The sequence below is a fragment of the Helianthus annuus genome, chromosome 1 (assembly GCF_002127325.2).
Source record: "Helianthus annuus cultivar XRQ/B chromosome 1, HanXRQr2.0-SUNRISE, whole genome shotgun sequence".
NCBI classification, from domain to species: domain Eukaryota; kingdom Viridiplantae; phylum Streptophyta; class Magnoliopsida; order Asterales; family Asteraceae; genus Helianthus; species Helianthus annuus.
Window position 1 is genome coordinate 16,697,645 of NC_035433.2, and position 22,088 is coordinate 16,719,732.

At 36.1% G+C, this 22,088-nt stretch overlaps 2 protein-coding genes and 1 long non-coding RNA gene across 3 annotated transcripts; all 3 read left to right on the top strand.

Moving 5' to 3' along the window:
* The first annotated feature begins 789 nt into the window (after positions 1 to 789).
* LOC118492522 (potassium transporter 6-like) lies at positions 790 to 1,790 on the top strand. The gene is made up of 2 exons (XM_035990657.1): positions 790 to 1,098; positions 1,418 to 1,790. The coding sequence occupies exons 1-2, from the start codon at positions 801 to 803 to the stop codon at positions 1,609 to 1,611; spliced, it is 492 nt and encodes a 163-aa protein (XP_035846550.1). The 5' UTR covers positions 790 to 800; the 3' UTR covers positions 1,612 to 1,790.
* Positions 1,791 to 5,045: 3,255 nt separating this feature from the next.
* Positions 5,046 to 6,209, top strand: LOC110935590. The gene is made up of 3 exons (XR_002589218.1): positions 5,046 to 5,184; positions 5,268 to 5,362; positions 6,126 to 6,209. It is a non-coding gene; the product is annotated as an uncharacterized LOC110935590 (long non-coding RNA).
* A 4,514-nt stretch (positions 6,210 to 10,723) lies between these two features.
* On the top strand, positions 10,724 to 11,677 carry LOC118492525. Its single transcript, XM_035990662.1, has 3 exons — positions 10,724 to 11,166; positions 11,257 to 11,394; positions 11,478 to 11,677. The coding sequence occupies exons 1-3, from the start codon at positions 10,957 to 10,959 to the stop codon at positions 11,559 to 11,561; spliced, it is 432 nt and encodes a 143-aa protein (XP_035846555.1). The 5' UTR covers positions 10,724 to 10,956; the 3' UTR covers positions 11,562 to 11,677.
* Positions 11,678 to 22,088: the final 10,411 nt, after the last annotated feature.

Below are 22,088 nucleotides of genomic sequence, written 5' to 3' on the forward strand. Positions count from 1 at the left end.
GCAGAAATTTTTATTATATTTTTGTTTAAATCGTTTTCTTTTCATCGGTTTAGGGGATGGCTGAGGTTGTGTTTGCAAGACGGCAAGACGCTCTAGCAGCTGTCAAGAGGTATAACAACGTTCATAATCTAAGTACAGTAATTAAATCAGTTATCATTTTGTAAACATATATTTCAGGCAGAACGTGACGGATCCAATCATGGATTACGAACTGTAAAGAAATGCTGACAGGATCATGATCAGGATATGAATTCTTGGTTTTATTCTATAATTATTCAGATGCTGGACTTCACTTACGTATATACACATACAAACAATATTCTTCCAAACATGCTGTTGGTGGACATAGAGAGGTACCAAGTTGATTAAAAAACAACACTGTTTCATGGGACATTTTGAGATAAAGCTTCTATTTTTTTGTATAATAATAGTTTTATTATAAATTATTCATCTTGTTTGGACCGTTTACGTTGTAGATGCTTTAGCAAATAATATAGTGACACCTTACAGGAAACATAATATAAATTTTGGCATAAAAATGACCATGCTATTATTGGCAAATGGCAAGTTTTGCTAGATGTCGGTAATGGGTCAAAACGAGTCGGGTTGGATCGACCCACAAACATATTTTTTAGTTTCTTTTTTGGGTTTTACAAATAATTAATGTTTTTAATATGATCAAGAAAACTATATTGTTACGGTGATAATATATTTCTCGAAATAAAAGTATTTACGGCATTTTGTTCATATTGTACGCATTTATGGTGACTTTCAACCCATTTGACTCGCTTGACCCATTTATGGTTTTGACCCATTTGACTGAACTTCATAACTTCAGATGTGGAAGTCCCGGTTGCTTGCATCATATTGGTGCTCCTGTTTTGCCTCCCACATTACGGGACCCACCGTGTAGGGTTCTTGTTTGCACCTATCGTGATCATTGGCTTCTGTGCATCAGCGCCATTGGAGTTCACAACATTTTTTACCGGAACCCACAAGTTTTTCAAGCGTCATCGCCTTATTACATGTACAAGTTTCTTAAGAAAACAAAAATAGGAGGATGGATGTCATTGGGTTGGATCTTGCTGTGTATAACAGGTATAGATCGGCTATTCTCTTGGTAGATTGACTTTGAAAACGACTTTTGTTGACTTGGGTTCTTGACATTTTACTCAATTTGGTATTTCAAATGCGGTTCTTGATATAATGTTATCTGCAAATGGCTTTTACGTTTGTGGTTTACCTATCCTTGATTCTTGCTTACATGGGCCAAGCCACTTATCTCTCAAAGCGTCACATTCTTGAAACCGACTACCGAATCGGTTTCTACGTATCCGTTCCCAGTGTGCATTTTTCATGTTTTTATTCTGAGTTACATGTGAAGTTAAGCTAACTATGTGTCTGTTATTGAAAACAGAAAAGTTAAGATGGCTGGTTCTTGGAATCGCGATACTTGTTGTGGTTGTCAAAAGCCAAGCTATTATCATTGGGACATTTTCTATTATCAAACAGTGTTCGGCATTGGGTTGTTTCCGAGGGTTAAAAAAATCCACACATCGCCTACTAATAAGGACGGTCAAATCTACATTGCCGAGATCAACTGGACTTTGATGCTTTTATGCTTAGCCGTCACAATCGGTTTTCGTGACACCAAACATATAAGAAGGGCGTAAAAAACAACTTTTCTACAAGCAGTGTGATAATTGCTTGCTCAGATATCTACTTTAATTTCCATCCCGAGAGGAGTCACTCATTTTTTGCAATATACAGGTTGGTTTGGTATACTAAAACTTGAAAGCAAATGGAAAAGGTTTAGATGGTGATATTTGACACTACAGAACCATTTAATTAATTTGTTTAGTTATTTAGCCCATTAATACAAAACTGGTTAAATATATGTGTTATGGTTTATATATTAACATGTTCAAATTAAAAAAAAAACGATGACTATCTTTGACAAACTGGTCAAAGTTGCAAACCTGATGGTGCTTCCTAGCAAAATAAATACTGCTTTTTTTTTAATTGTGTGATGCCTCCTCCGTATACCTTAAAATTTTTTGTATATGTGCAGGACTTTTTTCTAAAGATCTATTTGAAGAGCTGGGAAAATACGAAAAGGTTGAAAGGCTAAACATATGTGGTAACTTGGCTAACCCGTTTAACCAGGATTTTTCACATATTTTGTTAATTTTTTGGAAGCAATATACATGTTTAAACCATGCCATATTATTTTTGATAAAAACGCATGTTTATATATAGAACTTTGAAGATGTAATGTTTATTTTTAACAAACCAAATCACTAATCAGTTCTATGTTTTAAGGAAGAAATGTGGTAGAGGAAGAAGCGAATTGAACTTAAAGAAACACGTAAAGGTTTTGTTTTCTCTATAAAGTTTCGGGCGTGCTAATGTTTTTTACGGTTTAACGCGCCGCAACGCGCGCGGGTTTCCACTAGTAGCATATAGAGTTCAAATAGTTTACGCATAACCAGCACGTACATAGAGGAAAACGAAGCATGTTAATTATCGACATGGACCCATCGATACCAATGACTGCGGGTTGACCGTCCGAGACGGTTCGCAATACATGATTACCACCGTAATCCATGCAAGTAATTGTCCTTAACAACCCCCGTGTGAACGGGTGCTGAGTCCAAACTATAGTACTATGTCGTTAAGGAAGGTAGACAACATTCCACGTGTAAACACAATCAACAAGCATTCATTAAGTCACGTAATACATGCATATTGGTTAGCGTTCAATTAGTTTGAGTAGTGTGATCGTTTGTGTTTGATATAAGCAATGTATGTAACACCCAAAAGTGCTAAAAGCAAAAAGGGGTCGAGTATACTCACAGTGATTGATTATGGATTGAAGGGAGCGCTGAAAGTAGGGTTAGCCTGAATAGTTCGATAGCACAACAATGAGCAACGTGGAAAAATAAGACAAGTGTGAATGGATCGAGTGGGCTGGTTGATCGAACGGCAGGTTCGATCGAACGGTCTGTTCGGTCGGCTGGTATATCCGATTGGACAGTCCTGTTCGATCGGCCGGTAGGCTCGATCGGCTGGGCCATTCGAGTGGATTGTTTCTTCCTCTGGTGTGTTTGTGTTCAAGGATTTGAACTTTTGAAGTTTTCGTTGTAGTATATGAGAACACAAAAATGTCCTTACCTTTCAGGTCGATCGATCGAACGGTCCGTTCGATCGGCCGACTTAAGCGATCGGCTGGGAACCTTAAAGTGATTCTCAACAGAATGTAGCTCGATCGAACAGACTGTTCGATCGGCTGGCATTCCCTACTACGAACGAGTTGTGAAAACGATTAAGTGTTGAAGCATAGTATCTCATGATCCGAAGAGTAATGTTTACCAATCGAGTAGCGTATTCGATCGAACATCACTTTGTCAATAGTATACTTCATAAAAATTGAAAGTGTGGGACCATGTGCTAGTCGATCGGCTGGCCCGGTCGATCGGCTGGCATGTCCGATCGGCTGGGCTGTTCGAACAGTCTAGCCGTTCGGCCAGCATTTCTGACCTGGTCGGCCTTTCGTCTAACACTTGGCTGTTTAATCACTTGTTGTCATATCGAGGTAGTTTGATAACGAGTTGAACTATGATATCCTTCGTCCCTACTCGCTTCTTTGGCTCGGACAGGAATCACCCAAGTCCGGCCGGTGAACGGTTCGGAACGTCGGTTTAGAGTTTAACCCGAAATCGGTGAACCTTGTTCATAGAACCCGAATCTTGAACCTCTTAACTGTTAGAATGATTAGTTAGCCGGTTCAAGCTCCGTTTCTACCGATTTTAAGGCTTCGAGTGAAAAAGGTTGAAGAAAGTCGGAAATTATTCATAAAAATGTTAAGATTTGTAAGAATCTTAGTTTGTTTATGTGGAAATCGGTCAGATCTAAGCTATTCATGGTTGAATGAGGCCAAAGTTTGGTGTTCTTGAAGAACACTATGTTGACATCACCCAAGAACACTTAGATCTTGATGATTTCACGGTTAGAAATCAAGTTTTGAAAGATAGAAAGGTGTAGAATCATGCAATGATAAAAAATGTACAAGAATTAGAGTGAAAACTTACCGGAGTTGAGAGAAATCTGAGAAAAGGTGAAGAATGTAACGTCTCGTAATTCTGCATTTATATATTCTTAGGAAATACGTTTTCGCTTTTTATATTATTTTAATCACAGTCGAAATCAGAGCAAAAAAAAAAAACTGACTAGAAACGACGACGCAACTTACGCGATTAATAATGATTACCGACACTATTTTACATGTTTATCACCCTAAAATAGCAATTAACAACATTTCACGACGTTCGGTAGCGATAACGGGTCTCATAGAGAGTCGCGGGCCACTTAAACGCAGAGTTTGGGCTTGTAGGCTTTGGGCCCAAGCCCAAAGTCCACCAACTAAACCCTAAATATAAAACACTAGTGAAGCCCTAATCACCTTTCATTTTGTTTTTCTCTTTGCAGTCGACACCATCTAATTTCCTTCCCAAAATTCTCTGATCAATTATTCATCTCATCCAAACCCCTTTACCTTCTCTAAATATACATAAAATAAACACAGAGAAATCCCCTGATCACTTTCTCATTTCTTCAAAACCCTATCCCCCATCCTTAGCTTCTCTCACACACACATATAACCTGATTGTCTAGAGAGAGAATCGGAGGAGAAAGAGTGCCACAAGAGAGAGAGAGGATCGCGTGAGATGGGGAACAACCAACCATGGCAACACTTAGCAGCGGCCATGGCGGCGCGAGGGTCGTGGCAGCCGCACACAGCGGCGTTCAGCGGCGACAAGGGCCGGCAGCGGCAAGACAGAGAGAAGGGGGCGGAGAGAGAGAGAGACGGTTGAAGAGAGAGAGAGACCGGCAGTGGAGGAGACGGCGGAGCGCAGCCGCCTGCGGCGGTCTGTGTCTCGGTCCGACAGACTTCCGGTAACCACCTCCTTTTTTTTTCTTTATTTCCAGCAAATTTGAAGATGACTATGTTTATCCAAGTCTGATGACATTCAAATTTCAACTCAGTTTTGGGTTCGGGTCCCGTTCGATTTCAGTTCACCTCGGTCAACATCCGTTCCGGTTCAGTTCAACTTTCAGATCTGTTGGTTCGGGTCTCGACATCAGTTAGTTCATTGTTCGGTTCCAGTTCTTGTCTCGGTTCAGGTGAGGATTCGATATTATTTGGTTTAGTTTTGGATTTGATTCGAATGTGAATTGTTTGGGTCTTGATTCGCCTCTTGTTTCAGTTTTGCCTCGGGTCTCGGTTCAAGATTCGGGCTTTATTCCGTTCGGGTCAACTCGGTCAAAAGGTCAAACTCGGTCAACTTTAACGCAAGACTCGGTAAAACTCTAAACAAACAAGTTTCGTCTATATTGTTTCGTATAATTATTAGCAAATACTAACCGCGTTTGAACCGTCTTATATAGTTTAGATATTGTTTAATCATTCGCCAATTTTACAAAAGTAGTCGTGTATAGTTTATATATTGTTTAAGCATTCGTCAAACTTTATAAAAATATTCGCTTATTATTTATATATTATTGAATTGTTGCGTTCTGACTTATATATCGACAACTTGTGCTGTCGGGATTGTCCAAAAACAGAGGAAACTCTGCCCGTTTTTCATAAAATTTTGTAAAACGAAACGCGTTAATTTTATAAAGCGAAACCTATTAAATTCGACTAATTTTTATGAAATAGAGCTAAATGTATAGTTATTTTGACAAAACTTATAAAATATTTTAATAAAACCTTTATAATTTCTATTCTTTTAAAAGTTCTTTTAAAACCTTTATTTCTTAAATCCATTACTAATTAAGCGAGTTTTCATGTAAAATTCTTACCTTGTAAGAATCTTTATAAACCGTAAAATTATAAAATAAATATTCTTTTCTATTTTATAATAAACTCCAAGAACAATAAACAATTCGTTATAATTCCTTTTATAACTTTAAGGGTTAATATTGAAGTAAATTATCTAAATAAATTAATTTATTTAACTATTAAATAATAGCGAGTTCATAATATTTTAAATATCTAGGTCAAACACTCTCATTCGTTCTCTTGAATTGTTCCAACCTTTACTCGTGCGTTATTTTACTAGGAGTCGCAATCGTAACCACTCATAATCTCGAGACTACGGAGTTCCATCCTTCCCATCTCATACACTCGTCAACACTTGGATAATCGGAATACTTAACAATTTGTGAGTATACTCGAACCCATTTTTACTTTTAACACTTTGGGTGCAACATGTATTCTATATTAAACGCACATGACACTTGAAACTTATTTGAAACTTACTCTATCCATTTAAACATGAAACATGAAACTTGTGAATCTTGAGACTATTTTGTGCTATGTGAACGTTTAATTCTTGTGTGTAGTTCCGCCTTAACAATAGTAGCGCTATAGGAGTAATGCACCTCCCCGTTAGTCTTTGGGGTATTGTTAGGAGGAGACATATCAACCTCCCGTGAAACTTTGGGTTAGGTACTTAAACGCATTGGGAAACTTGGGCTATCACTTGGACTACGTAAACTAGCACGTTGAAACTATTTTATTATGTTCATGTTGGATATGAGTTTTATTCTATTATGCTATGTAAACAAACTTGTATACTCGCTCTTTGCTTTTGCATTGAAACTCTATTTTAATACATGTTGCAGGTTGATTATTGAAGTATGGACGATTCATGAAACAAGTTTAGGGTGGACTAGATACACGCCTAGAATATTCTATCTTTTGTTTGTTATGTTACTTGTTGAAACAATGTTGTTATTTCCTTTTGAATCATGTATGACTTTTAGTTTTGAAATGAAATTTGAATTTAAATTAATTATTGTCACATAGTGTTATGACGTTTTGAACAATCTACACACTTCGTCTCATCCCGATATTTCCGCCATCGGTTGGGGTGTGACAGATTGTATCAGAGCCATAACTATAGGGAATTAGGAAAAGTAGGAATGCTTTAACCTAGTCTATAGTTTTAGAGCTTTATTCGTATGTTTTGCTTGAAACTACTTGCATGCTACTTTATTTGCTTTTATTAATTCTCTTTTGATCTTTTAAGCATGATTTGTCACTTGTGTGTTAAAGCTTGACATGCTATACTTGTTTTATTATGTGCTAATATTTGTTTCATTGTTCTCTTATTTATGTGTTATTTGTGACATACTTTTTATGAGTTAATAATTGTTTCATTATTCCATTCTTTATGTGCCATTCTTGACATGTTTATACTTGTTCGTCTAATCCTTGACATACACTTTTCCTCATACATTTTACTCGATTAATCTAAATCCGACAACTCATATTGTACAAAAGAGACGAGTTTACCAAAATAGGCGTGAAACCCACAATTTGGTAAACAACTCTCATCCCGCTTGATTTCATTTTGTTGCACGAAATTACACCATTAAGTTAGGAGTGAAATCCACATCTTAATGGAAATTTCAAATTTCAAATTTTAAATTCAATTTCTAGTGGACCCTCGTTAACGCGTCGAAATTAAATTTTGACCCAACGAGTACCAACCACACTTAGGGTACGAAGTCGTCAAGCTAGGGGTGAAACCCACACCTCGTCAACTAGTCCCACTCCTTGATTTTCAAAAATCCCGCCAAGTCTCAAATCTTCGATGGATTGGGAACATGTAGTAACTGGAAAGGTGAATACCGTTAACCAAGATATCGGCGAGAGTATTCCACCTATTAGGCCAAAGCATGTTTCTTAATTCCAAAAGATCTTTCGATCACTTTGGTTAGTCAACGTTCCATTTTGGAACCATCCAAGTTTCTTTTTATCAAACTTACGCTTTATTACTTTCGATCTTTTATGATGAAACCCTCTTCTGTCAATTTTGAACCATTATGAAACTTCACTTTTGCGCATGCATCATACTATTATTTTTCATACGATTATACATTTTTAGCATGCATAATTTCATGTAATTTTATTTACACTTTTTGTAACAACGAGTGGAGACATATCATCGAGATAGGAGTGATTTCCTTACCTTGACGATTAACTCCGCTTCCTTTCTCATATTGTAACTACCTCACCAATGGATTTGGGGTGATTCCCTTGCCTAGGTGTTCGTTACCAACACTTTCTTTTAATAAACTATAATATGTAAACACGATCATATCTACGTCCGATCTTTTATCGTTACAAATCATTAATTATTTCAAAATGCATTGTTTATATGAACGAATTTCTCATCCTACAATCTATTTTCATGTAGCTTTTACACGCAAAATTCTTAACTTATACCCTAAACGCTTATTTCTCAATTTTCAAAGTTTAACGAAATGCTACTTATCAACCTAGTCGGTCTAATAAATCCTTTGCCCACAAAATTTCGTATTCCACGTAATTACTAAAACACGCTCATCTTGCACCGTTATATTAAAGATTTTCATTTTTCAATTGAGAATCAAACCAATTTTCACACAAAATATTTCAAATATTATTCGATCGTTTAGCAAAACCCTTTTCAAAACCAACAAAATATTTTATTAAGAACACCTTTCATGATCACTAAACATATTTACCAAATTCCTTCTTCTAAGGATCAACTTTTGAAAAGCATCGGTAAACTTCGAAATTTTACAATACAAAGTTACGATGCAAACTTATTAACCTCTAGAACTTTTCAAAACCTCACTCGATACGTCAATATTATTCGAAACACGTGGGCAAGGAAACTTCATAGGAACCAATAATTTTCAACTATATCAAATTTTCAAAAACCATAGTAGCATTTCCATTCCTTTACAAAGTACCTTTTCGCATAACCAATAAACGTTCTATACTCTCGTTACATTCACAAACTAGAGTCTATATTTCGTGACAACTCAATCTATTTTAACTTCACGTTTTGCGCAAACAACCATATATGTATATCATTTTACACGTTTTAATCAATATCTCACAACAATCACACGCACATCACTCGTTCCTTTTTTTCTTTCATACTCAAAACTTTTAATCTTTTACGCGCATAAACTTGTGTATTTCGATTTATACTGTAAACAAAATCATTAATTCCTATATCCATATTTATACATTTTATGCCTTCACTTATGTTCACACTTAAACATTTAAGTTATACTCGTGATTCAAAGTTCATACGTGTTACGTTTATACATACACTCGCAATTATACATTTATGTTGTATTCATGTTTATACTACATTCATATTCATACATTTTATGTTTTCATATACACTTATACAACTTTGTGTACACTTATATTCATGCACATATATTTTGTTCATACCTAAACCTTCATGTTTTACATTTGAAACCACGTTCATATCGATGCTCATGCATCTTACGTTTATACTCATACTTATATATGTATTCATACTCACACAATCCATACTCACATCTATAAGATTTATGTTATACTCGTACTCGCATACATACTCTAGTTTATACGATTTATGTTTATGCTCCCGTTTATTCGTTTATGCTTAGAATTTGTACTCACATTTTCCGTACACGTTATGTTTATACTTGTAATCGTGCTCGTATTCATACGTTTGTGTTATGCTCACATGCGTATTCATATTAAAGCTTATACTATGCTTATGTTTTTATTCATACTCAAAATTTATACGTTCGCACCTGTACGCGAGCGAAACCCGAGGGATTCGCTTGCGTTGGTCTTATACTATTTGGAACACAAATGTGCTTATATGCTACCTTTCTATACACTCGCAATCTTATTTTCAAAATTTATGCATACCTTGATTCATACGCAACTAGTACAAGATATGCGGATCATGCGACGATTGTTATAATCGCGGGTGCACACGGGATTATAGTAATAAGCGCATGAGAACCATAGAGTGTACTGCTGCGTATGGTAAGACACGGAACGTAACATGACACGAATAACGAAACGAACGTAACCTGGTCAAAACATTGTGGATACGCCGCTGGTACTTCCTATATATAAGTGTTTTCACCATGTTACCAAACTTTCGTAAAACGTGCCATGAGAAATTCAGTGTTTTGCAGACCTTTTAGACCTAATTCAAACTTTAAACAACTCACAAAGGCATTATGTCCGATTATCCATGACGAGAATTCCTTCTTAACACGCTACTTTTGTCCATCCGATACTTATGCTATTCTTAAAATCATGATCGTTATTAGATCAATCGTTCACCATATACCCCAATTATTCTATGTTGCCTCAAACACCAAAGGCCTCAATTTTAAACAATCCTCTTCGTTTTACCAAACCCTTTCAAGTCTTCCTACAGAATAAATTTCGGGACGAAATTTCCTAAAGGAGGGGAGACTGTAACGTCTCGTAATTCTGCATTTATATATTCTTAGGAAATACGTTTTCGCTTTTTATATTATTTTAATCACAGTCGAAATCAGAGCAAAAAAAAACTGACTAGAAACGACGACGCAACTTACGCGATTAATAATGATTACCGACACTATTTTACATGTTTATCACCCTAAAATAGCAATTAACAACATTTCACGACGTTCGGTAGCGATAACGGGTCTCATAGAGAGTCGCGGGCCACTTAAACGCAGAGTTTGGGCTTGTAGGCTTTGGGCCCAAGCCCAAAGTCCACCAACTAAACCCTAAATATAAAACACTAGTGAAGCCCTAATCACCTTTCATTTTGTTTTTCTCTTTGCAGTCGACACCATCTAATTTCCTTCCCAAAATTCTCTGATCAATTATTCATCTCATCCAAACCCCTTTACCTTCTCTAAATATACATAAAACAAACACAGAGAAATCCCCTGATCACTTTCTCATTTCTTCAAAACCCTATCCCCCATCCTTAGCTTCTCTCACACACACATATAACCTGATTGTCTAGAGAGAGAATCGGAGGAGAAAGAGTGCCACAAGAGAGAGAGAGGATCGCGTGAGATGGGGAACAACCAACCATGGCAACACTTAGCAGCGGCCATGGCGGCGCGAGGGTCGTGGCAGCCGCACACAGCGGCGTTCAGCGGCGACAAGGGCCGGCAGCGGCAAGACAGAGAGAAGGGGGCGGAGAGAGAGAGACGGTTGAAGAGAGAGAGAGACCGGCAGTGGAGGAGACGGCGGAGCGCAGCCGCCTGCGGCGGTCTGTGTCTCGGTCCGACAGACCTCCGGTAACCACCTCCTTTTTTTTTCTTTATTTCCAGCAAATTTGAAGATGACTATGTTTATCCAAGTCTGATGACGTTCAAATTTCAACTCAGTTTTGGGTTCGGGTCCCGTTCGATTTCAGTTCACCTCGGTCAACATCCGTTCCGGTTCAGTTCAACTTTCAGATCTGTTGGTTCGGGTCTCGACATCAGTTAGTTCATTGTTCGGTTCCAGTTCTTGTCTCGGTTCAGGTGAGGATTCGATATTATTTGGTTTAGTTTTGGATTTGATTCGAATGTGAATTGTTTGGGTCTTGATTCGCCTCTTGTTTCAGTTTTGCCTCGGGTCTCGGTTCAAGATTCGGGCTTTATTCCGTTCGGGTCAACTCGGTCAAAAGGTCAAACTCGGTCAACTTTAACGCAAGACTCGGTAAAACTCTAAACAAACAAGTTTCGTCTATATTGTTTCGTATAATTATTAGCAAATACTAACCGAGTTTGAACCGTCTTATATAGTTTAGATATTGTTTAATAATTCGCCAATTTTACAAAAGTAGTCGTGTATAGTTTATATGTTGTTTAAGCATTCGTCAAACTTTATAAAAATATTCGCTTATTATTTATATATTATTGAATTGTTGCGTTCTGACTTATATATCGACAACTTGTGCTGTCGGGATTGTCCAAAAACAGAGGAAACTCTGCCCGTTTTTCATAAAATTTTGTAAAACGAAACGCGTTAATTTTATAAAGCGAAACCTATTAAATTCGACTAATTTTTATGAAATAGAGCTAAATGTATAGTTATTTTGACAAAACTTATAAAATATTTTAATAAAACCTTTATAATTTCTATTCTTTTAAAAGTTCTTTTAAAACCTTTATTTCTTAAATCCATTACTAATTAAGCGAGTTTTCATGTAAAATTCTTACCTTGCAAGAATCTTTATAAACCGTAAAATTATAAAATAAATATTCTTTTCTATTTTATAATAAACTCCAAGAACAATAAACAATTCGTTATAATTCCTTTTATAACTTTAAGGGTTAATATTGAAGTAAATTATCTAAATAAATTAATTTGTTTCATGAATCGTCCATAATATTTATTTAACTTTGGGGTATTGTTAGGAGGAGACATATCAACCTCCCGTGAAACTTTGGGTTAGGTACTTAAACGTATTGGGAAACTTGGGCTATCACTTGGACTACGTAAACTAGCACGTTGAAACTATTTTATTATGTTCATGTTGGATATGAGTTTTATTCTATTATGCTATGTAAACAAACTTGTATACTCGCTCTTTGCTTTTGCATTTAAACTCTATTTTAATACATGTTGCAGGTTGATTATTGAAGTATGGACGATTCATGAAACAAGTTTAGGGTGGACTAGATACACGCCTAGAATATTCTATCTTTTGTTTGTTATGTTACTTGTTGAAACAATGTTGTTATTTCCTTTTGAATCATGTATGACTTTTAGTTTTGAAATGAAATTTGAATTTAAATTAATTATTGTCACATAGTGTTATGATGTTTTGAACAATCTACACACTTCGTCTCATCCCGATGTTTCCGCCATCGGTTGGGGTGTGACAAAGAAGAAGACTGGTTCGGTGAGAGCTTTCCAAAAATGGAAAGTGTGACAACGACAGCCCTATTTATAGGCTCCAAAAGAGGAAAGTGGCAGCCGATCGGCCAGGAGCTCCGATCGAATGGGCTGCTCGATCGGCTAGGAAGATGCTAGCCGATCGGCTGGCCTGTTCGATCAGGAAGTCTCCTGTTCGATCCGCGACACACTTTGAGTATTTCGTGATGATTTTCGATGTTTCGATTTCGATGGACGACGGTACGAATACGATAGGGTTCCTAGTCAAATTACTTTCAGTCCCAATCACTATATCTACATACAAGCATCTGCATTTCACATTTCGATGTCGGGTTCGATTGAGTTCGATTGCTTTTCGAGTTTCGATTCGATCTTCGATTGATTCGCTTAAATACCACACCAAACATATAAGTAAACACGCACAAGTAACACATAAGGCACACACACACGTATAACAGTACCAGAGTTCACATAATTCGAGTCTCGAGTTTGATTGATGAACTGATTAGCTTGATTATTGATTGATTAACTTTATCGCATTGTTACTTCCTACTATTCACAGTCGTAATTCGGTCATATTGATTAAACATTCGATCATTTCATTTATACAACACTTACTCCACATAATACAAAAGTAAGAAGAACATTAGCAGTCAAAGAAGTCAAAGTTGACTTGGACTTTGACTTTGACTTTGACATTCGAAAACACGGGGTGTTACAGAAGGTGTGTCGGTTTCGTTGTGTCCCATTTAAATGGCAAGTTGTTTGGTTGTTTCTTTTTAAACGGTGCGTTGTAAAGTGATGAATGAAGTTGCTTTTTGTATAAGAGGGTAATATGTTATAATAAATTGAGATGGACCATTTTGCCCCTGAAAAAAAAAGACAAAATAACTAGATTTTAATAGTCAAATAAGAGGTGATTTGATTTTTGGACCAAAATGACAATAAAAGTGAAACCACAGGGACCCAGATTTAAAAAGTTTGAGTTTTGGATTAAAATGACAAAAGTGACCAAACCTTAGGGACCAAAATGGCAGTTTACTCATAAATATATAATAAAACTTAAAACCTGTTTCCAATTCTCCTATATATTAAAAAAGCAAGTTAATGAACAATACATTCTTCATTCAAATGGTCCATGTGATAAGTTTTTTTTTTTATTATTTAATAAATAGTCTCTTCTCCATTCAAAGCTTGTTACGTGGCAAGGTTTATTTTTTTCATTTTCATTAATTAAAGACATAAAGTAATTAATTAAATTATATAAAAGAATATTTTTTAGTTGATTTCGATTAACTGTATCTTGAACTTATCCAATTTCCTTAGGAAAACTTTATAAAAAAACATTTTTAGCTCGATTATCTATCTAGTTAATTTTGGATAGGTTATTCTTCCTAACAAGATTAAAAACAGCTAAATGATATTTTTGTTATTAACGTAATCAAATAACTATTTGATTATTCAAATGATGGAGGAAAATTCACTAAAAAGTGAGTTTTGTATAAGTAGTTTACGAAGTATTATGAAGATAACATGTGACAATTCTTATAAGTAGGATCAAAAGGTATTTTGGTCCTAAAATACAAACCTCACCCTTTTGTTTTCTCAAACAAAAAACACAAAAATTCTAGTATAAAGAAATGTAACACAAAAAATATAGTAAAAAAAATATAGCATAAAAAGTTTAGTACAAAAAAATTACTAAAAAAATATAGTACAAAAAATTCAGCATAAAAATGTTATATAACATAAAAATAGAACACAATTTTTTTGGTTTTCTTAGTTGTCATATTTTGTATTGCAATATGGTACTCAAATAAAAAGATGCTCGATTTTATGGTTTAGTTTTTTTTTTTTAAATATTGTTGTATAAAAAAGTTATAGACGTTTGAAAAAATAATGGGAAATATGAATGTGCTTCACATGTGCAAATAAAAAGTCAATAAATAAGTTTTTCTAAGAATGTCATACAGTTTTCTTTTTTCTCTGTATTTTCATCTTAGTTGTTCATTTGAAAAATAAAAGAGTGAGATTCATTCTTATCCTATTTAAGGAAAACTAACTTTTTTATTTAATTTTACCCCTTCAAATGATTCCACTTATGATTTGTGTTAATCTATTTAACCATTGGCGTAGCTTTCAAGGGGCCGGGAGGGGCGCCCGACCCCCCGAACTTTTCGCTCAATAGTGTTATATATGTACGTTTCCTGTAGAATTTTTCAGGTATATACGTTTTCGACCCCCCGGTTTTATAAATAAATTTTTTACTTATATATAATTTTTAGGTTCGGTGACTTCCGACCCCTCGATGGAAATTTTCAAGCTTCGCCACTGTATTTAACCCCAACAATTATATTTCATTCTTAGGGTGGATGGAGTGGTCTCGGGGAAGGCATCGGGGAGGGGTGTTTACCGATCGGTGAGTAGTCACCGAGTGGGGAAGAGGAGAGAGGTGGGAGAGAGAGGGGTTAATGGTGGGCCCCAACCCCTTTCAACGAATCAAACTTTTTTTTTTAAATTTTTACCACTCTTCATGTATTTGACCATTGCTAGTGATTGAGTGCAAAATAGGAAGTGAAGTGAAGACTTGATATGATATAACATTATTGGTTACAAAATAAGTTTACCACTCCACAAATAGTAACCACTCCTACCACCCTTATAGCCAATACAATTACAATCTTTCATGGCTAGTTATGTAGTACCTTGTTTTTCACAATCTGTAACATAGAATTGTTAATTTTCTTTTGCAAATAAATAAATACAAATCCTTTAAATGAAACCCTAGTTATTTCCAAATAAAATCTAAAATCCCTAATTTCCTATAAGCCTAAGGCTAAAGGGTGTGGGGGTCATGGTTAGGACATGCTTCGACACCTAGAAACATGAATAGAAGGCTACACCATCCCTTTCTTGATCCACCATGGTTTGCATGGATTAAACCATGACAACCATGGTCCTCCTTTCCATTTTTCAAGAAATCATTTCCTTTTTCTTTAGACAAAGATAAACTAAAATAAATAAGGGGCTAATGGTTTGGGTCGTGACCACGCCCTTAAGGTAGTGGTTTTGGATGTTGGATTAGAGGTGGGTGACATAACACTGACGTGGAGGGTCATGGTGGTTATGAGAGTCATGACCACACCCTATAGCCTAATATTCTTTACACATCAACTTGGGTTCATTTACAAACTAAGCTTTTATCAATTAAGTAACACTTGGGAATACTCTCGACACCATACTTTTTGCAGCTTGTTGATTTCACTTGCACCTAAGGTGAGTGTATAGTACTCTTTTTCAGTTTTTATTTTTGGGGTGATTCATGTTTACAATTATAGTTTTTTACTTTTCAATTTACATTATGGCTTGTTAAATATCTAATTGCAAACTTGTACTACAATATGTGATTTACTTAACACGTGTACATTCATTGACAATGATCAAACCGACCGGTTGTAGATTATAGCGCTATAGGTTTGACACCTAATTCCCACTCCTTGGTTTTGTTGTGTTACAAGAAGGGCTTTTGGTAATGATCGAAACTGTGTATCCTCATTTTGTTTTATTATTTTTTTTATGGGTTCCACCATGTTGGAATTCACACAAGCAGTCTTCACAAGGTTTGAATGTGCCCACTTAGTATCCATATATGCTATTATATTTCGTTGTTTAGATTTTACACATATACCATATGAAATGAAATACTGTTTATACTTCATTTATGCTTAAACCCTATGTTCTCACCAACTTTTTTATGGCTGACACTTGATTTTATACATGTTTCAGGTGATAATATTTGATGATGCTAAGACATGCTATCACATAGCCCACTTAGATTTTGCTTTAGTTTAAACTTAAATTGGACCTTGTTTGTTCGAGTTTGTCCTGTTTGTTTGAACAAGTGTTTTGTTGTTTTGGATATTTAAATTTGATTAATGCAATATATAAACTTTAATTTAGTTATTATGTGCTTTTGGACAATCTAGTTACGTGACGCCCCGACATTTTCGTCGTCGGTTGTGGTGTTACAATCGCACTGATATTGACATTCTTTTTTATAGTTTCGATCAATGTAAAACATGAGTTGGTATACTTTTAGGCATATTACCACTTTAGTTTTTGTTTTTTTTTTCCTTTCGTTCGCTATAGAGAGTGGCGGTACTGTTACAAACTGATAATGATCGAATTTTCAGTGTGAAACGCAGAGAAATCCCACTGGTTATTTAAATAGTTTGTAGACTCTATATCTAAACCTGCCATTTATATTAAATATATAAAGATTTTGGTTAGTTTTGAATATAGTTGAACTAGTGTTGTGTATCACATCAAAGGTTGGTAAGAATAAGAAGAGAGGCTTACCTGGGTTTTGTATAAAAACTTGTAAAATGTTGTGATGTGGATAGTAACCTAATACATTAAGCAGTATCTTGACACGTACCACTTAGGAGGGCAAGTTATAACACTTAATGAGGACAAGTTATCAGTATCTTGACACGTACCACTTAGGAGGGCAAGTTATAACACTTAATGAGGACAAGTTATCTCAGTGAATCGATCCTCACTTGCATACGTTTCTATCAATATAAGAACAATTAAAGGACACCATGCTTGATATACAATTATTGTAATACTTGTATTTATTTAATAATTAAGGATAATTATGATAGTTTCTTTGGTTACAATCTTCATTCTTGAACATCGAAACGAGTTGCAGCGGAAGCATCATGAATTGTTGGTTTCATGATTAAGTGTTTGTTGATCAATGTGCAGTAACGAGAGTATGGACAATTTGGAAGTTGGAAATTGTCTTGGTGCCGGTTATTATTGCCGGCAAGACATATATATATGAATTCATAAGTGACATTAGAGAGCGGTTAAATTTCGAGGGAAAACCACCCTTTGAACCGGTGCCTCCCAACCAACATAACCACTCGAATGTATCGGTTATAACATACATACAAATATAAGTCAAATAGGCTAAGTTATATACATAACTATTCGAATATATATAAAAATAATTATGTTTATACGTTCTAATACACTCCCCTAAACATAATTATATTTGTGAGAGTGCATTAACACGCTTTTGTTGGCATCATCCACGGCTACTTTTGCTCGATTGAAGTCGAACCTCCTCCTAGTATGCAGCCTTTTGATTCCTTGCCAATCGTTGCCGGCGAAAAACGCGTAGTGCTCAGCCTCCTGCCCAGCAGTATCTTCATTCTTTGAGTTGCCTTCCAATTGATCTGCTTCATTTCCTAACATTCTGTCTCCTTCACTCCTGCTTCATCTTGGATCAACCACCGTCTTGACCTCCTCTTTCTCATGCACCTTCTCTTGAGTTGACTTGTATTTATAATAGTAAATAAGCACGTCCAAATACATAGCATATATCAGCCTCACATACTCTCCTTCATCATAATCAAAACCTATATCCTTGGCAAGCATTGCCCACATATTGTTTTCAGTAATCCTTCGGTGTCCACCCCCTCTTTTGACAGCCATGTACAGATCTAAGAGACATATTTTTTGGTTGTCCGATGCATACGCAGGTAGTGGTCTTGTGGTGATTTCTAATTTCTCCTTGAGAAACCAATCAACCATATCATTGAACTTGTTTTCGAGATAATACTTGTATTTCATAACATACTCTTCATCATCCAACATATCAAGGAGTGCCTTACAGTCTTGAAACTCCTTGAATGACATTGCTTGAAGTATTAAAACATTCCAGTCTGGTTCGTTTGTCGATATATTGTTTTGAACTTCTCATGTTCCGATTCTTTACTAATCATATATTGTTTTTCTAAGATACCGATCTCTTCTTCCCTAGTCATTCCGGTTTGATCACTTTTCTTGTTAATCAAAGGAATACTAAACGTGGGAAATAACTTGCACTTATCTCCGATGAATTTCACCGTGAAACCTTGAGTGATTAACTGATCTAGACTTAGCACAGTTCTATCTATATCCGGAGTGTAGAATACACTCTGAATACGAACCTTTTCCGACCCAGACATGACTTCGACGACCCCTATACCCCTTATGAAGAAAAATTGATTTTCTCCAGTTTTTGTTTCAACACTAGACATGCTTTTTATTCGTTTAAACATATCTAAATTGCCAGAATAATGATGTTTGAGGGTTTTACTTACGTACCACATATCTGACCAGAATCCTCCATCGGTGCCGACCATAATATACTCCATTTTTTGATCGCTTTGATGATCAAGATCTGCATTTTGTTGTTGCTGCGTTCCGGTGTCAATTGCCAGACGAATAAGTTGGGTTTCCTCATCGTTTTCTTTCATCTTACATGTTGAGATTTGGTGACCGGGTGTTTTGCAGTAATAACACCGCCTCTACAACCATCCCCGTTCTCTCTTCTCATCGGAAGAGTGTTTACATAGTAATGTGGACGAAGTTGGCCTCAAATCTGTATCGCTTTCGTTAGTGGCTCTGATACCACTTTGTTGAACATCGAAACGATTTGCAACGGAAGCATCACGAATTATTGGTTTCATGATTAAGTGTTTGTTGATCAATGTGCAGTAACGAGAGTATGGACAATTTGGAAGTTGGAAATTGTCTTGGTGCCGGTTATTATTGCCGGCAAGACATATATATATATATATATAGGGAGGGGCTCATGTGAGAACCACCCTTATTGTGAGAACCTTGAGAACCAATGTGAACACAACCTAAAATAGCTAAAAAAACCTAACCCCCACCCCCCCCCCAAAAAAAAAACCTAAAACCCCCCACCCCCTTCCCAAAAAAAAACCTAACCCCCCCCCCCCCCAAAACAAAAACATAACCCCCCCCCAAGCTAAAATGCTAAAAACTAAACCCCCAAAAAACCTAAAAAAATCTAAAAATTTTTTTTTGAATTTTTTAATATTTTTCATGTTAAAATCGCTACTTTTAGAAGCCAAAAAAAAATTTAAAAAAAAAATTGGCTTCGAAAAGTAGCGATTTTTTTATAAAAAATATTAAAAAATTCAAAAAAAAATTTTTGTGTGATTTTTAGCTATTTTTAGGCATTTTTGGTGTGTTCACATTGGTTCTCGCGGTTCTCACAATAAGAGGTGGTTCTCGCATGATCTTCTCCCTATATATATATATGAATTCATAAGTTACAGTTGAGAGCGGTTAAACATGGAGGGAAAACCACCCTTTGAACCGGTGCCTCCCAACCAACATAACCACTCGAATGTATCGGTTATAACATACATACAAATATAAGTCAAATAGGCTAAGTTATATACATAAGTATTCGAATATATATAAAAATAATTATGTTTATACGTTCTAATACACTCCCCTAAACATAATTATGTTTGTGAGAGTGAATTAACACACTTTTGTTGGCATCATCCACGGCTACTTTTGCTCGACTGAAGTCGAACCTCCTCCTAGTATGCAGCCTTTTGATTCCTTGACAATCGTTGCCGGTGAAAAAAACGTAGTGCTCAGCCTCCTTCCCAGCAGTATCTTCATTCTTTGAGTTGCCTTCCGATTGATCTGCTTCATTTCCTAACATTCTGTCTCCTTCACTCCTGCTTCGTATTGGATCAACCACCGTCTTGACCACCTCTTTCTCATGCACCTTCTCTTGAGTTGACTTGTATTTATAATAGTAAATAAGCACGTCCAAATACATAGCATATATCAGCCTCATATACTCTACTTCATCATAATCAAAACCTATATCCTTGGCAATCATTGCCCACATATTGTTTTCAGTAATCCTTCGGTGTCCACCCTCTCTTTTGACAGCCATGTACAGATCTAAGAGACATATTTTTCGGTTGTCCGATGCATACGCAGGTAGTGGTCTTGTAGTGATTTCTAATTTCTCCTTGAGAAACCAATCAACCATATCATTGAACTTGTTTTCGAGATAATACTTGTATTTCATAACATACTCTTCATCATCCAGCATATCAAGGAGTGCCTTACAGTCTTGAAACTCCTTGAATGACATTGCTCGAAGTATTAAAACATTCCAGTCTGGTTCGTTTGTCGATATATTTAGACTTTCAAAATATTCATTCAAGAATTCTGTTTTGAACTTCTCATGTTCCGATTCTTTACTAATCATATATTTTTTTTCTAAGATACCGATCTCTTCTTCCCTAGTCATTCCGGTTTGATCACTTTTCTTGTTAATCAAAGGAATACTAAACATGGGAAATAACTTGCACTTATCTACGATGAATTTCACCGTGAAACCTTGAGTGATTAACTAATCTAGACTTAGCACATTTCTATCTATATCCGGAGTGTAGAATACACTCTGAATACGAACCTTTTCCGACCCAGACATGACTTCGACGACCCCTATACCCCTTATGAAGAAAAATTGATTTTCTCCAGTTTTTGTTTCAACAGTAGACATGTTTTTTATTCGTTTAAACATATCTAAATTGCCAGAATAATGATGTTTGAGGGTTTTACTTACGTACCACATCTCTGACCAGAATCCTCCATCGGTGCCGACCACAATATACTCCGTGTTTTTATCGCTTTGATGATCAAGATCTGCATTTTGTTGTTGCTGCATTCCGGTGTCAATTGCCAGACGAATCAGTTGGGTTCCCTCATCGTTTTCTTTCATCTTACCTGTTAAGATTTGGTGACCGGGTTTGTTGCAGTAATAACCCCGCCTCTGCAACCATCTTCATTCTGTCTTCTCATCGGAACAGTGTTTACACGGTAATGTGGACGAAGTTGGCCTTAGATCTGCATCGCTTTCGTTAGTGGCTCTGATACCACTTTGTTGAACATCAAAACGATTTGCAGCGGAAGCATCATGAATTGTTGGTTTCATGATTAAGTGTTTGTTGATCAATGTGCAGTAACGAGAGTATGGACAATTTGGAAGTTGGAAATTGTCTTGGTGCCGATTATTATTGCCGGCAAGACACACACACACACACACACACACACACACACACACACATATATATATATATGAACTCATAAGTGACAGTTGAGAGCGGATAAATTTGGAGGGAAAACCACCCTTTGAACCAGTGCCTCCCAACCAACATAACCACTCGAATGTATCGGTTATAACATACATACAAATTTAAGTCAAATAGGCTAAGTTATATACATAACTATTCGAATATATATAAAAATAATTATGTTTATACGTTCTAATACACTCCCCTAAACATAATTATGTTTGTGAGAGTGCATTAACACACTTTTGTTGGCATCATCCACGGCTGCTTTTGCTCGATTGAAGTTGAACCTCCTCCTAGTATGCAGCCTTTTGATTCCTTGCCAATCGTTGCCGGCGAAAAACGCGTAGTGCTCAGTCTCC